We start from the raw sequence: 15,802 nt of genomic DNA on the forward strand, positions 1-15,802 counted from the left end.
TGAACGATTTTTTGTATTTAATCGCATTTGGCGGTGAAATGGTGGCATGAAATATACCAAAATGGGCCTAGATGAATACTTTGGGATGTATACTAAAAAAATATATACATGTCAATGGATATTCAGAGATTCCTGAAAGATATTAGCGTTCTAATGTAACTAGCGCTAATTTTGAAAAATAATGGTTTGGAAATAGCAAAGTGCTACTTGTACTTATTGCCCTATAACTTACAAAAAAAGCAAAGAACATGTAAACATTGGGTATTTCTAAACTCAGGACAAAATTTAGAAACTATTTAGCACGGGTGTTTTTTGGTGGTTGTAGATGTGTAACAGATTTTGGGGGTCATAGTTAGAAAAAGTGTGTTTTTTTCAATTTTTTCCTCATATTTTATAATTTTTTTATAGTAAATTATAAGATATGATGAAAATAATGGTATCTTTAGAAAGTCCATTTAATGGCGAGAAAAACGGTATATAATATGTGTGGGTACAGTAAATGAGTAAGAGGAAAATTACAGCTAAACACAAACACAGCAGAAATGTAAAAATAGCCTTGGTCCCAAACGGACAGAAAATGGAAAAGTGCTCTGGTCATTAAGGGGTTAAATACTGTACCTAGGCTACAAAGTACAACAGAGTAAAAATGAGTGCCTCTAACTAAACTATGTACTTACCTATAGGCATCAAACTACTGAACATCTTCTAACCAGGATCAAGTAGATAGGCAAACCAGTACTGAAACATGACAGCAGAGTTTATGGAATAGAAGTATACTACTGATGACCCAACAGGAGAAGGCTAAGGACAGGTCCCTGCGACACCTGTGGAAGGCTTGTGACTAACTCCCATACTTTCTGTCTAAGAGCAGTTCTCTGAGGGAAAATAGACCTTAAATCAGTCTGAGGACCCTTCTCACAGAAGAACATCAGAAGCACCTTCATTCTTCACCTTCCTCCAGTGGAGGCAAAGACAAGGCTGATTACCAGTAAGGTGAGAGGGGATTTATATAGCTCTTGTCGGTTAGAAATCTTGCCTCCTGCTAGTGGTAAGGGAGAGTAATTCAGAGGAGTAATGGATAGCGGACACTCAACAGCTTTATGAAAGAAATATGTTGCAAAGCTCTTTCATTATTCATAACTAAAAATTTAACATGAAAATCTCAAGGTGTAACTTTGGTTCATTCCAGGGATGTATTACCTTTCATAAAGAAAGTTTTCTTGGGCAGTTCTAAAATTTGAAGGTCAATGTATTATTACAAATAAGGGCTAGATAACGAGTGGTGTGTGAGCAATAAGGGGTTTATTGCGGGTGCTTGCACGCCTCAGAAGTAGCACTTGTATAACAAGTTGAAAGTAAATACCTTTGCTCTAGCGCAATTGAATTTAATGCACTCCGGATTAGCTCTACTTCAAAGCTCTGGTTAACTATTATACTTAAATAAAAAGTTTTATATATATATATATATATATATATAAATAAATATAAAGTCAGAAAGATTATTCTTGTCACAGATGCCAGAAGACCAGTGAGTGCTTATTTCTACAGCTATATAAATAAAAAAAATATGTATGAACAAATAGAACATATTCTTCTATGTGAAGAACATTGGAATGGGAAATATTAATATTTCATGTTGAGTGGATGCACTTGAGAAAATGCGATCGGGTTTGTGTGACTTTTGGATGTTCGCCACCCCACACTTTTTGCTCCATTGAAGTCTATGTGGAATACGTTAACATGGTTGCGATTTTATAACTTCGGCTTTTTGCATGCACTGGGTTAGTGCGGAAGTGAAAACTGTTTACTTTCAATTTGTGCCATGCATGGTGGTACCTAACATGCAAAAAGCTTACTTCTAGCAGAGTGAGCATGCAAGCTGTATGCCCAGACACGTCAGATAATTTTCATATACTAAAAACCCTTTTATTCCAGCTATGGGCAAGATTACAAGTGACGCACTAACGTTAGGGAGGATAGGATAGCTAAATACTGGTCACATATAGGGCTCTGCCTCATGTGTCAAAGGATGTTGCAGACAACTAGACATGGGCCGTTCTCAGAATGCGCAGATGATTTTGTCTGCAACTCACTCATGAGGCCCACAGTAGGACGAAACATTCTTCTGGAGTTATGTTCCTCATTTGGGTTGGGACTACCTGGTATTTGAGGGCTGGGAGTACTTTATAGGTGGAAGTAGACTAATATATTGCAGGAAAGTTCTTCTCTGTGGGCTAATGGAGGCTACTTTGTGGCTGCTGACAAGCCAACAACAAGCTATAATGACTTTGCCTGTTCCTGGGTTGAGTGTTTCTCTCCTTTGTTAAAGATTGGATGGACATACTCCATACAGATGCTCATTATGATTATATAATGAAGTATACTAAGCATTATGTTCAGTAGAACTGTATAGATAGTCAATATCATTATACAGTGCAGTATTTATTGTAGTTTGCAAAAACTCAGCATCTTTTAAAGAGCAATGAATGTATTATTAATGTATAGGTACTCATCATCATTATAAAGTGTGTTAATTATAAATTTGAAAGTGTATTTAAGGCTAGGTCCTAACACTATGGGCCACTAAGCTTTATTTCTCCCTCGGACCAAGAGGTGCCAGTTTCCCTGCTGAGAAACATGTATGTTTCTGTGTATAGTGTGCATCGGATTGGATGCTTCTGTGTGATGTAGGTTTGATGGATGGATGAAACTGAGAGGTGTGTATTCTAGTGTCCTATACATGCCCAGAGAACTTTGTGTGATTTATGTGTTTTAGTGCTCTCAGTGTTTGTTAAAGGGATATGAAACCCAATTTTCAGTTTGCTTCTATTATCAAATTTGCGTCATTCTCTTGGTGTCCTTTATTGAAAGAGCAATGGTGCACTACTGAGAAATAGATGAACAAATGACAAGAAGCCTATATATGCAGTCAGCAATCACCAGCTAGCTCTCAATAGTGCATTCCTGCTCCTGGGCCTACCTAGGTATGCTTTTCAACATAGGATACAAAGAAACAAAACTAATTAGATAATAGACGTAAATTGGAAAATTGTTTAAAATTGCTTGCTCTGTCTGAGTTTTGGAAGTTTAAATTTTACTTTACTGTCCCTTTATTGCACTAAAATAAGCCTTTAAATTGTCTGTTTAGTGCTGATTGTGACAATACAAGTGAAATGACTGCATCTACAGTGTAATACAGTACTATATAAAATCTTATTATATATGGTATTTTTTTAATTATGGTTTCTTGCTTTGTAGAAGTTTTATTTTCATTTCTAGACAGGTCAATGACCTTTATATTTATATATTATTGTCCTTTCTCCTCTCTTTAGATAATTTTTTAGAAAGTATTGCATCTTGACTTTGTTTAGGAGCTATTAATTAGAATCTAATCCTTCATTTCCCTGAGATATATGAATACAGTTCATGTGGGAGTGAAATTGATCACATTTTGAACCTCAATAGAATTTCTGTTTGCCTTTGGTTTTTAAAGTGATGTTCAGATAGAGTATTTTTTTTATGTATCTTACAGTTATGGTGCAGGGCACTATTTTGTTTCTTGCAATCATTTCTCTTGATTAAATCAACAGCAGAGTGAGCAGGTGTGCACCAGCACTGGATAAACATGCGGCTGTTTAGAACATGGCCTCAAGGGCCATAATTATGGTTTATATAGCGTTACTTCAGCATACAACTGATAATGTTAGAAGGCTTAAAGGGCCACTAAACCCAAAATCTTTCTTTCATGATTCAGATAGAGATCAGAAATTTAAACAACATTACAATTTACTTCCATAATTTATTTTGCTTCATTTTTTAAATATCCTTATTTGAAGAAAAAGCAATAAACATGGTGAGCCAATCACATGATGCTTATATGTGCAGCAACCAATCAGCAGCTAGTGAGCATATCTAGATATGCTTTTCATCAAAGAATATCAAGAGAATAAAACAAATTAGATAATATAAGTAAATTAGAAAGATGTTTAAAATTGCATTCTCTTTCTAAATCATAAAAGAAAAAATGTGGGTGGCATGTCCCTTTAAGGGTTGAAGGCAAGTGAAGTGGTCCCAATTTGGTACTTTTATGGGGACCACTGAAAACACCAGAAGATAAGAGTGCACGTGCAATATGCATTTTTATTAGACTTGTCTTTGTAAAGAAGTAAAGAAACAGAAGTCCCTGAGATAGGTGGGAAAGGGTCCTAACTCTGACTGTGGGTGCTGCAGCTGGTGGGTTTGTATTTTGTTTTGTATACAATTGCAATAATGGAAATATATTGCTAAAAGTTTTATATGATTTTAAATAACACCTAAAAAAACATGTTTTACTTTAGTTTCACTTGGTATTCTGCATTTAACACCATTACAACGGTGCGACATACATAATTTAGAGGGGCTCTAAGCGGTTAAAGCATATTATCGCTTGCATTATTGACCTTAGATAACTATGTGTAAAGGAATTAACACATATGTACCGTCCTGATCATGAGCTGCAAGGTTTACCGCTCCCAAACAGGACTTAAAGGGACATGAAACAAAATTCTTTCTTTCATGATTCAGATAGATGATACAATTTTAAACAACAATCCAATTTACTTCTATTATATAATTTGCTTCATTCTTTAGCTATCCTTTGTTGAATAAATATCAATGCACATGGGTGAGCCAATTACATGAGGCATCTATGTGCAGCCACTGAGCCTATTTAGATATACTTTTCAACAAATTATATCTAGAGAATGAAGCAAATTACGAGACGTAAATTCGAAAGTTTTTTAAACTTGCATGTTCTTTCTAAATCATAAAAGAATAAAATGTGGGTTTCATATCCCTTTAACCTATGTGTTTAACCAATTTACAGAGGAGAGGTTATCTAAGATAGTATTGCAAAACTGATATGATGTAATGAATAAGGGTGGGTATATTTCACATCAGAATATCCCTTTAAAAAGATAAACCTTAAACCTATTGTATTCTAAATCCTACATCTGCCACTACAGTATTTTTGTTTCTTTTTATAATACCTGTCACCAACCAAACATGATAAATTTTATTTTTTTACATATTTTTTACCCAATTAGAACATCTTTAAAATAATTAGAAGTTAAAGCATGTGACCATGTGATCAGGAATTATATCTGTCTACTCTCTTTATGTCTCTACTTTCTCCCCAGTATCAATATGCAAATATGATGTATGATGTGAGGCATAAGATTTGCTTAACCCCTTAATGACCACAATGTACCCTGTATGTCACTGGTCGTTAATCGTTTTTTCTGGACATAATAGCACAAGTCTAGCAAGAACACGCTATCAATGCTCTCCCTCCAGCAGGCTTTGTGGAATAGAGCAGTCTCAACGCTGGTGGCAAGACCGCGCTATAAAACAATCAAGTCCCAAAAAAGGCCAGTGACATACAGGGTACGTCGCTGGTCCTTAAGGGGTTAAAAGATAAATTAAAGGAACAGTAAATACCTTGTAATTACAAGACATTCTGTTGTGTTACTTTAGAATAACATATCAGTCACGTCTTAATGTTTTGTTTCTTAAAATAAATTAACATTCTTTTTAATACTATTATTCTCAATAGTCAAACACCACCAACCATTTAACTTATTTGGGAGAGCCAATCTGAGCTTAAGTCCACAGACAACAAGGCTAGCCTCTGTCATAAAGTAAGTATAAAGTATATTGTTTTGCAGTTTTTAGCTGATAAGGTCAGTTAAGGATCTGTATGTAGTAGGGTTAGTCTTAAGAAGTCAGCTGATTGCATTTCAAGTTCTGAGAATTAGAAATTACTCAATTTTCAGAGCTAAATGACATGAAAATTTGGCAAAATAAAACATGATAATATATTGCAAAGTTGTCCTATTATGTATAATTAAACATGTAAAAACCATAAGGTGATTACTGTCCCTCTGAGATACATTACTATATTTTTCTACATCTGTTAACCATTGCTGAGGTAAACAAACATTTCTTTAAATGTCAAATTGATTTTTTTCAACAGGTGTTTTTGTTTTTAAAAAATGATTCTTACTGGATTATCTTAACGGCACATACCTAGGAAAGCTCCCAGTGACACTCTACCAATACCTGAGACAAGAAGACAAACAAACAGAGGCAGAAAGGAGTTAAAGAGAGGTTAATACGTAGAATATTGTTATAACAATGTATGTTAAAGCAATGATAAAATAATGAAAATGACTGTAATAACAGTAATGTTATTCAGACTCACAGAAAACAATATAGCTATAGGATTAAAGCATTTAAGGTGATTATCTAACAACACATAAAGAAATGCAGTGATACTATTTTACAAAGTACTGCCCCATGTTTAAAATGTACTTTAGAGATACAGAAGAAATCCCTTAGGCTGAATAAGCACCCCCTTTACACTTTGCTGTGCACAATATAAATTTGGCATGTTTTCTACTTTCTGTTTTATGCTATAAAATGTGTTTACTCATTAAAGGGACATTATACACTCATTTTTTCTTTGCATAAATGTTTTGTAGATGATCAATTTATATAGCCCATAAAGTTGTTTTTTTTTTTTTAAAAAAATGTATAGTTTTGCTTATTTTTAAATAACATTGCTCTGATTTTCAGACTCCTAACCAAGCCCCAAAGTTTTATGTGAATACGCTCGACTACCTACTCCAGCTTGCTCCTGTTTGTGTAAAGGGTCTTTTCATATGCAAAAGAAGGGGGAGGGTGGGGAGTGTCTTATTTCCCACTTGCAGTGGGCTTTCCAGCTACCTTTTCAAAAGAGCTAAACTAAGAGGTTCTAAGTAAGTTTTTAAACATTTTTATACTGGATTTTTATATCAGTATCTGTGCATCTTATTCTTTATAGTAGTGTCTATTACATGCAGTTATATAAAAATGAGTGTATACTGTCCCTTTAAAAAAATAACTAAAAACCATCTGTGTTAGAGACGATACGGTTACCCTCTGAGCTTATCATCATCAGAGCTCCTGACGGTAACCTTAGCTCTAATTCATTTAAAGGTGTTAATAAATGTAACTGTTCTTGCTTATTCACAGTGCAATAACTCACTGCATATTAAGTGAATGAAATTCATTAAATGTATTTTTAAGTCAGGGGCTGTTACTGTGACAGTTTGACAGCCATCCCTGGTATGTATAATATATAGACCCTATCCCTAAATACTTGATGACAACCATTTGCTCTACCTTCTTCCACTGCAATAAGCCAACATCTCAATTAACCCTAACCATGATCCTCCCTCTCTGTATTAAGAATTTATTTCCCCTATTGTAACAGCCCTGCTCTATCTAATGCTACCCTGTAAAAAGTATTTAACAAACGTATCAAAATAAACATCCAGTTTGGGAGCAACTCTCTGGCACATACTCATCTCAAGACCACTGCCCCCCCCCCAGAAATTCACCTAAAGTGGCCCCCTTTCTATGATTTTTTTCTAATCTAATTAGCCCTATTATTAGAATTACCATGCAACAAAATAAAACCCATACCCTAAATAGACCCTTGTCAAGGGACTAGTCCCTAAGACAGTGCTTTCCAAACTGTGTGTCAGCAGCAGTGTGTAGGTGTGTCCCTGCTTCAGCACAAATTTTTTTTAAAAAAAATTTTTAAATTTTTTTTTTGGTTTCTGACTTTCCGCCTGCCTGCTACGCATATCACATGGTTGACACGTGATTGATACCTAGGGGGACACAGATTATCTTAACCTATTGGCGCAGCTCAGTGGGAACTGAAACTATTCCCATTGGCGGCACATTGACTGACTGCACGTGTAGTCTAATTAATTGGCTTGTGACTGCATATATAGTCAGTGAGTGGAACAGCAGTGTGTATGCAGCGCGGGCAGTAGTCAATCGGACTCACCGAGCTCTGAGGGTGGCAGCTTAAACGCTGAGCTGAAGTCAGTGGTGTTTTTTTGCAGCTAGCTCCCAGTAGTGCATTGCTGCTCCTGCTCTTGATATATGGATAGGAAGTGGAAGCTTAAAAATGCTTGGTGATGAAATGCGAGTGTCTTTATCTAATATTCCACCAAATATTCAGAAATTGTGTTCATCCCATCAACCTTATACAGCCCATTAAAAAAGTAAGTAGCTATTGGTGTTATTAAACTTTTTTTAATTCTTGCACATACATACTGTTACTTGTAAATAAATTTCATTATTATATAATTTATGTATGTGTCCGTATCTCTTAAAACAAGTTAGTATAACCTCCTTTTTGCAAGTACAACTAAATTACTGTGTCGCGAAATGATGTAGGTCTAAAAAGTGTGTCACCAACATGAAAAGTTTGGAAAGCTCTGCCCTAAGAGGAACCCACCACAAACACCAAAGGGATCACCAGAATGATGAACACAGAGTTCCAACTAAATCCATATTACAATACTACTCTGTTTCTTTTTAAACATTTTTTTATTAAAGCAATTGTCCCTTAGATTGAGCATGAAAAAGGAGATCTTCTATCTTAATGAATGTCCTTGCCGAAAGAAAAGGGTTTCAATACTTGAGATTTGGTTAAGAGCTTTACCTGTAAGACTTATAAGGAGATGAGGGCTCAATGATGAAACCAAGTCCACCCCATAATCAACTGAGCTAAACCATCTATTAGGTAAATTTAAAACATTGAGTAGTACTTTTTGCAAATTAGATTATCGCTGCCATTTGTAGAAGGAGATTATAAACCGGCAGTAATGACCACCAGTATTAGATAGTTCAGTTAGTTGATGTTTCCCTGTAGCTTAGACTTTATTAAACAATATACAACAAAAGCATTAGCGATAGTTTGTTAAAAGTTAAAGGAAGCAACACATTTTTACACAATATATTTTCCATCTTGAATGTGACAGGACATTAAATAATCAGTGAAAGAATATTTCTGGAACCCTATTTGGTTATATAAACTTTCATAGTCTTGGCTCTTTCCCAGTGCCTCTGTCTTGACCAAACTGTTTATATGTTAAAGCTGAAGAAGAAGAGCGGGCGAAACAGAAGCAAAAGAAAATGTACATTATGACTGTTAATACATGCACAACAGTGAATTGTTTGGTACTGCATGTGAAGAAACACATAGGGCCAGATTACGAGTGGCGCGCTAACTGTTGCATGTGAGCGATAAGGTGTTTATTGCGACTCTTTACGTGAGTCGGAAGTAGCACGAGTATTACAAGTTGAAAGTAAACGCATTCGCTTGAGCACCATTTAATTTAATGCATCAGGATAGTTCTGGTTAATTGTTAAATAAGTCAAAAAAGTTGCACAAAAATACATTTAAAAGTACAGGTACACCCATAATAACTGTATAAAAAAAATATTAAATAAAAGATAGAAATAGAAAAAAAAGGCAGGCAAAGGGCTTTAACAGAGTTAAATACATATATATGTCTAAATATGTAAATGTATGTGTACATATGTATGTACAGATGATTATATATTTATATTTGTATATATGTATTTACAGACATATATACACATAAAAAATATATAGACATATATCAGTGCATTGGAGCCCTTTGCCATCAAGTAGCTGAAAACATGAAAAGTCATATTTATGCAATATTTATATTTAATAGTGTTTTACTGTGTATGTACTGTGCATTTTTCACATTTCAATGTTCTTCACATAGGAGAATATGTATTTTTAAATAGATATTCCTATATACAGTATATCTATAATCCTATATGTACTGTATATACATATGTGTATATCTATCTGTCTTTTTTACCAAAAAAAAAAAAACACACATCAGATATATATATATATATATATATATATATATATATATATATATATATATATATATATATATATATATATATATATATATATATATATATATATATATATGTATTTAAGAATAAAAAGAACATATTCTTCTATGGGGAGGGACTATGAAATGTAAAATATTAATATTTCATGTTGGGTTAGCGCAGTTGAGTAAACATGATCGGGTTTGCATGCAAGTAAGGGTGTCAGGTTTTTCCCCCCAGATTTTGAGCTCCATTGAAGTCTATGGGGGAATATATTAACGTAGTCTCGATATTCAAAATTCGTCTTTTTGCATGCATCTGGTTAACGCTCATGCAAAAACATTTTACTTTCAGCTTGTAAAATGTGCGCTACCCAATGCGCGCAAAACACTTCTAGTGAATTATCGGAAGCGATAAATTGCGCTCCACTCTTAATCGAGCCCTTAAAGGGACAGTCTACACCAGAAATTTTATTGTTTTAAAAGATAGATAATCCCTTTATTACTCATTTCCCAGTTTTGCATAACTAACACAGTTATAATAATATACAGGGAGTGCAGAATTATTAGGCAAGTTGTATTTTTGAGGATTAATTTTATTATTGAACAACAACCATGTTCTCAATGAACCCAAAAAAACTCATTAATATCAAAGCTGAATAGTTTTGGAAGTAGTTTTTAGTTTGTTTTTAGTTATAGCTATTTTAGGGGGATATCTGTGTGTGCAGGTGACTATTACTGTGCATAATTATTAGGCAACTTAACAAAAAACAAATATATACCCATTTCAATTATTTATTTTTACCAGTGAAACCAATATAACATCTCAACATTCACAAATATACATTTCTGACATTCAAAAACAAAACAAACACAAATCAGTGACCAATATAGCCACCTTTCTTTGCAAGGTCACTCAAAAGCCTGCCATCCATGGATTCTGTCAGTGTTTTAATCTGTTCACCATCAACATTGCGTGCAGCAGCAACCACAGCCTCCCAGACACTGTTCAGAGAGGTGTACTGTTTTCCCTCCTTGTAAATCTCACATTTGATGATGGACCACAGGTTCTCAATGGGGTTCAGATCAGGTGAACAAGGAGGCCATGTCATTAGATTTTCTTCTTTTATACCCTTTCTTGCCAGCCACGCTGTGGAGTACTAGGACGCGTGTGATGGAGCATTGTCCTGCATGAAAACCATGTTTTTCTTGAAGGATGCAGACTTCTTCCTGTACCACTGTTTGAAGAAGGTGTCTTCCAGAAACTGGCAGTAGGACTGGGAGTTGAGCTTGACTCCATCCTCAACCCGAAAAGGCCCCACAAGCTCATCTTTGATGATACCAGCCCAAACCAGTACTCCACCTCCACCTTGCTGGCGTCTGAGTCGGACTGGAGCTCTCTGCCCTTTACCAATCCAGCCACGGGCCCATCCATCTGGCCCATCAAGACTCACTCTCATTTCATCAGTCCATAAAACCTTAGAAAAATCAGTCTTGAGATATTTCTTGGTCCAGTCTTGACGTTTCAGCTTGTGTGTCTTGTTCAGTGGTGGTCATCTTTCAGCCTTTCTTACCTTGGCCATGTCTCTGAGTATTGCACACCTTGTGCTTTTGGGCACTCCAGTGATGTTGCAGCTCTGAAATATGGCCAAACTGGTGGCAAGTGGCATCTTGGCAGCTGCACACTTGACTTTTCTCAGTTCATGGGCAGTTATTTTGCGCCTTGGTTTTTCCACACGCTTCTTGCGACCCTGTTGACTATTTTGAATGAAACGCTTGATTGTTCGATGATCACGCTTCAGAAGCTTTGCAATTTTAAGAGTGCTGCATCCCTCTGCAAGATATCTCACTATTTTTGACTTTTCTGAGCCTGTCAAGTCCTTCTTTTGACCCATTTTGCCAAAGGAAAGGAAGTTGCCTAATAATTATGCACACCTGATATAGGGTGTTGATGTCATTAGACCACACCCCTTCTCATTACAGAGATGCACATCACCTAATATGCTTAATTGGTAGTAGGCTTTCGAGCCTATACAGCTTGGAGTAAGACAACATGCATAAAGAGGATGATGTGGTCAAAATACTCATTTGCCTAATAATTCTGCACTCCCTGTACTTTTAACCTCTGTGATTATCTTGTATCTAAGCCTCTGCAAGCTGCCCCTTTTTTCAGTTCTTTTGACAGACTTGCAGTCTAGCCAATCAGTGCCTGCTCCCAGATAACTTCTCGTGCACGAGCAGCACAGTGTTATCTATATGAAATACGTGAACTAACACCCTCTAGTGGTGAAAAACTGTTAAAATGCAATCTGAAAGAGGTGGGCTTCAAGGTCTAAGAAATTAGCATATAAACCTCCTAGGTTAAGCTTTCAACTAAGAATACCAAGAGAACAAAGCAAAATTGGTGATAAAAGTAAATTGGAAAATTGTTTAAAATTACATGCTCTATCTGAATCATGAAAGTTTATTTTGGCCTAGACTGTCCCTTTAATGGGGAAGATAAGTCTTAATTGCTGACATCCCATTATTTTACTCTACAATCATATAACTAATGTCATGCTACTATGTAAAAACGTTAAATAATGATACTAATGGCAGCAAATGAAGGAATAAATAGGCAATAAGAATGTATATTTCACATGAGAAACTAGGTCAGAATGCATGTATGTATTAAGAATCACATGCATGAAACAGTTTTATAGAAAGAAAAAAAAAAGCATTGTTAAACTAATACAAATTGCAAGAAATGTTAGATAAAAGATGTGAATAGTGGGCTATATTTATACGCCCTGAAGAGTTACAGTGAAAAGTGCTCCCCGTGGCAATAATTTGCAAAAAAGAAAAATAATACTATCTGTGATAATGAGAAACAATGTGTAAACATTATAAATAAAGATAAATAGTCCTGACAAGTAAGCACAGAAAAGACAGACAGACAGATACTGTAAATAGATAGATGGATACTTGTATTTAAATGTAATTAATCTATTCAAAATACATAATAATAATAATAATTTAATTTATTTCATGGTGGTGAGAGTCCATGTGGTCCATTTATCATTGTGCGGATGGACATGATCCGCTATAGCGAACCATGTCCGCCGCACATCGATAAATGCCGACAGCATACGCTGTCTGCATTTATCATTGCACCAGCAGTTCTTGATGTTCCTGTGAAATCCACCACGAGAGAGTGTCTCTTGTTAGGGGGTTCAGATTTATCCTCTGCAATATATCTGAATGGTCTCCGTTCCATTGACTAAGCATGCAAAGTTGCAGCGGACGCAGATGAAACTGAGCAAAAGGAATAATGTCCATGGAAGCCACCATCAGACCAATCACCTCCATGCATTCACTGTTGGATGAAAAGACTGGAGAGAAAGACAAGAAGCATGGATTTTCTAACGTCCGTAATGAAAATCTTCATGGGCAGGGAATCTATGATTGTCCCTAGGAAACACAATCTTGTAGTTTCAACTAGAGAACTGTTTTCCAGATTCTCTTTACACCTGTGGGAACGTAGAAAAGACAACAACATCTCTGTATGAGATTTTGCTAGTTGAAAAGATGACACCTGAACCAAGATGTCGTCTAGATAAGGCGCCACAGCTATTCCCTGGGATCTGATCACTGCCAATAGGGCTCCCAGAACCTTTGTTAATATTCTGGGAGCTGTGGCAAGACCAAACAGAAGGGCAATAAACTGGAAATGCTTGTCCAGAAAGGCAAACCTTAGAAACTGGTAATGATGCCTGTGAATGGGAACGTGTAAATATGTGTCCTTCAGGTCTATGGTCGTCATGAACTGACCTTGCTGAACCAATGGAAGAATGGAACGAATAGTCCAAATTCCAGAAGGAATTTGTTGAGACAGTTTAGATCTAGGATGGGATGGAATGTTCCCTCCTTTTTGGGAACCACAAATAGATTTGGATATAATCCTAGACCTTGTTCCTCTAGAGGGACTGGGTACAATAACTCCCAGAGAGGATAGGTCCTTTACACAATTTAAGAAGGCCTCCCTCTTTACCTGGTTTGAGGATAGTCTTGACAGGAAAAATCTGCCCCTTGTGGGGCAAGACTTAAATCCTATTTTGTAACCCTGAGAGTCTATGTCCAAAGCCCACGTATCTGGGACATCGCGTATCCAAGCCTGATGAAAAAGAGAAAGCCTGCCCCCCACCTGATCCAAAATCGGATCAGGGGCGTACCCTTCATGCTGATTTTAAATCAGCGGAAGGCTTCTTGTTATGCTTTCCCTTATTCCAAGGTTGGCTGGATTTCCAAGTTGACCTGGATTGGTCTGGCTTGGAAGAAGAGGAGGAAGACTTCTGTCCTTTAAAGCTGCGAAAGGAATGACAATTAGAAGTCTGTCGACCCTTAGGTCTATTCTTTTTGTCCTGAGGTAGGGAAGATCCCTTTCCTTCAGTAATCTCTGAAATGATTTCCGCCAGACCAGGACCAAAGAGTGTTTTACCCTTATAAGGTAAAGCCAAAAGCTTTGCCAGCTAGAACAGTGAAGCTAGACATCTTAGCTCCCAGTCTAATTACCTGCATGTTGGCATCACAGATACAGGTATTGGCCAGTTTAAGATCTTTGATCCTATGTTGGATCTTCTAATATCAGATCAGACAGGGCATCGCACCAATAAGATTCTGCTCTCGCAACCGTGGCAATACTTTCCGCAGGTTGCCACTGTAATCCTTGATCGATGTACATCTTTTTTAAGTAAGCCTCTAGCTTCTTATCCATCAGATCCTTAAAAGAACAACTATCCTCTATAGGAATTATAGTTCTTTTAACCAGAGTAGAGATAGCTCCCTCTACTTTAGGCACAGTGTGCCATGAGTCCCGAATGGAGTCAGCAACAGGAAGCATCTTTTTAAAAACAAGGGAAGGGGAAAAAGGAACCCCTGGCTTATACCATTCCTGAGCTATAATTTCAGACATCTTGTCTGGAACAGGGAAAACATTCTCAGACGTTGGGGAATCATAAACTATATTAATTTTAGAGGTCTTCTTGGGGTTGACAGCAACCGAAGGTTCAAAGTTGTCTAAAATAGCTAGAACCCCCTTCAAAAGTAACCAGAGATGTTCAAGCTTAAACCCGGAAATTAACTTCTTTAGATTCAGAAGATTTTTTCCCCATATTGTTAGAGTCTGAGATCTCACCTTCAGAAGCTACTGAGGTATCCTCCTCATCAGACATTTGAGAAAGGTTAACCAGCACAGATTTAGGGGTGTCAGAAACCCTACTAGCAGACAAATGTTTAGATTTCCTCTTACACTTACTTGAAATAGGGAAACAGACAAAGCCACAGATACTGCAGAAGTTATCTGTGCTGAAAAATCCTTTGGTAAATAGACAACCCCAGGAGGTTGTGAGGAAACAGAAGGCACAGAGTGAGAAACAATTAAAGCTTGGGACGTTTGAGGAGAAAGCTGAGGCATGTCCCGCACAGCAGTATCCTGAGACACTTGGCTCAGAAGGGAGTAAGTTGTCGTTGAATTTTAAAGTCTTAGGCCTAGATTTAGAGTTCGGCGTTAGCCGTGAAAACCAGCGTTAGAGGCTCCTATCGCTGGTTTTAGGCTACCGCCGGTATTTGGAGTCAGTGATTAAAGGGTCTAACGCTCACTTTTCAGCCACGACTTTTCCATACCGCAGATCCCCTTACGTTAATTGCGTATCCTATCTTTTCAATGGGATCTTCCTAACGCCGGTATTTAGAGTCGTTTCTGAAGTGAGCGTTAGAACTCTAACGACAAAACTCCAGCCGCAGGAAAATAGCAGGAGTTAAGAGCTTTCTGGGCTAACGCCGGTTCATAAAGCTCTTAACTACTGTGCTCTAAAGTACACTAACACCCATAAACTACCTATGCACCCCTAAACCGAGGTCCCCCCACATCGCCGTAACTCGATTACATTTTTTTAACCCCTAATCTGCCGACCGCCACCTACGTTATCCTTATGTACCCCTAATCTGCTGCCCCTAACACCGCCGACCCCTGTATTATATTTATTAACCCCTAACCTGCCCCC

General features: G+C 36.8%; 1 protein-coding gene across 2 annotated transcripts in view; it reads right to left on the minus strand.

The window, feature by feature from the left end:
* The window catches only part of ATP9B (ATPase phospholipid transporting 9B (putative)), a 1,400,042-nt gene that overhangs the window by 14,997 nt on the left and 1,369,243 nt on the right, over positions 1-15,802 (minus strand). The window contains exon 29 of one of the 2 annotated variants that reach the window (XM_053714845.1): positions 6,067-6,099. The exons of the other annotated variant lie outside the window; for it this stretch is intronic. Within the exon in view, the coding sequence (XP_053570820.1) occupies positions 6,067-6,099 (33 nt within the window). The remainder of the gene's footprint in view (positions 1-6,066; positions 6,100-15,802) is intronic. 2 annotated transcript variants of the gene reach the window in all.

This window comes from Bombina bombina, chromosome 5 (genome assembly GCF_027579735.1).
Source record: "Bombina bombina isolate aBomBom1 chromosome 5, aBomBom1.pri, whole genome shotgun sequence".
Taxonomy (NCBI): Eukaryota; Metazoa; Chordata; class Amphibia; order Anura; family Bombinatoridae; genus Bombina; species Bombina bombina.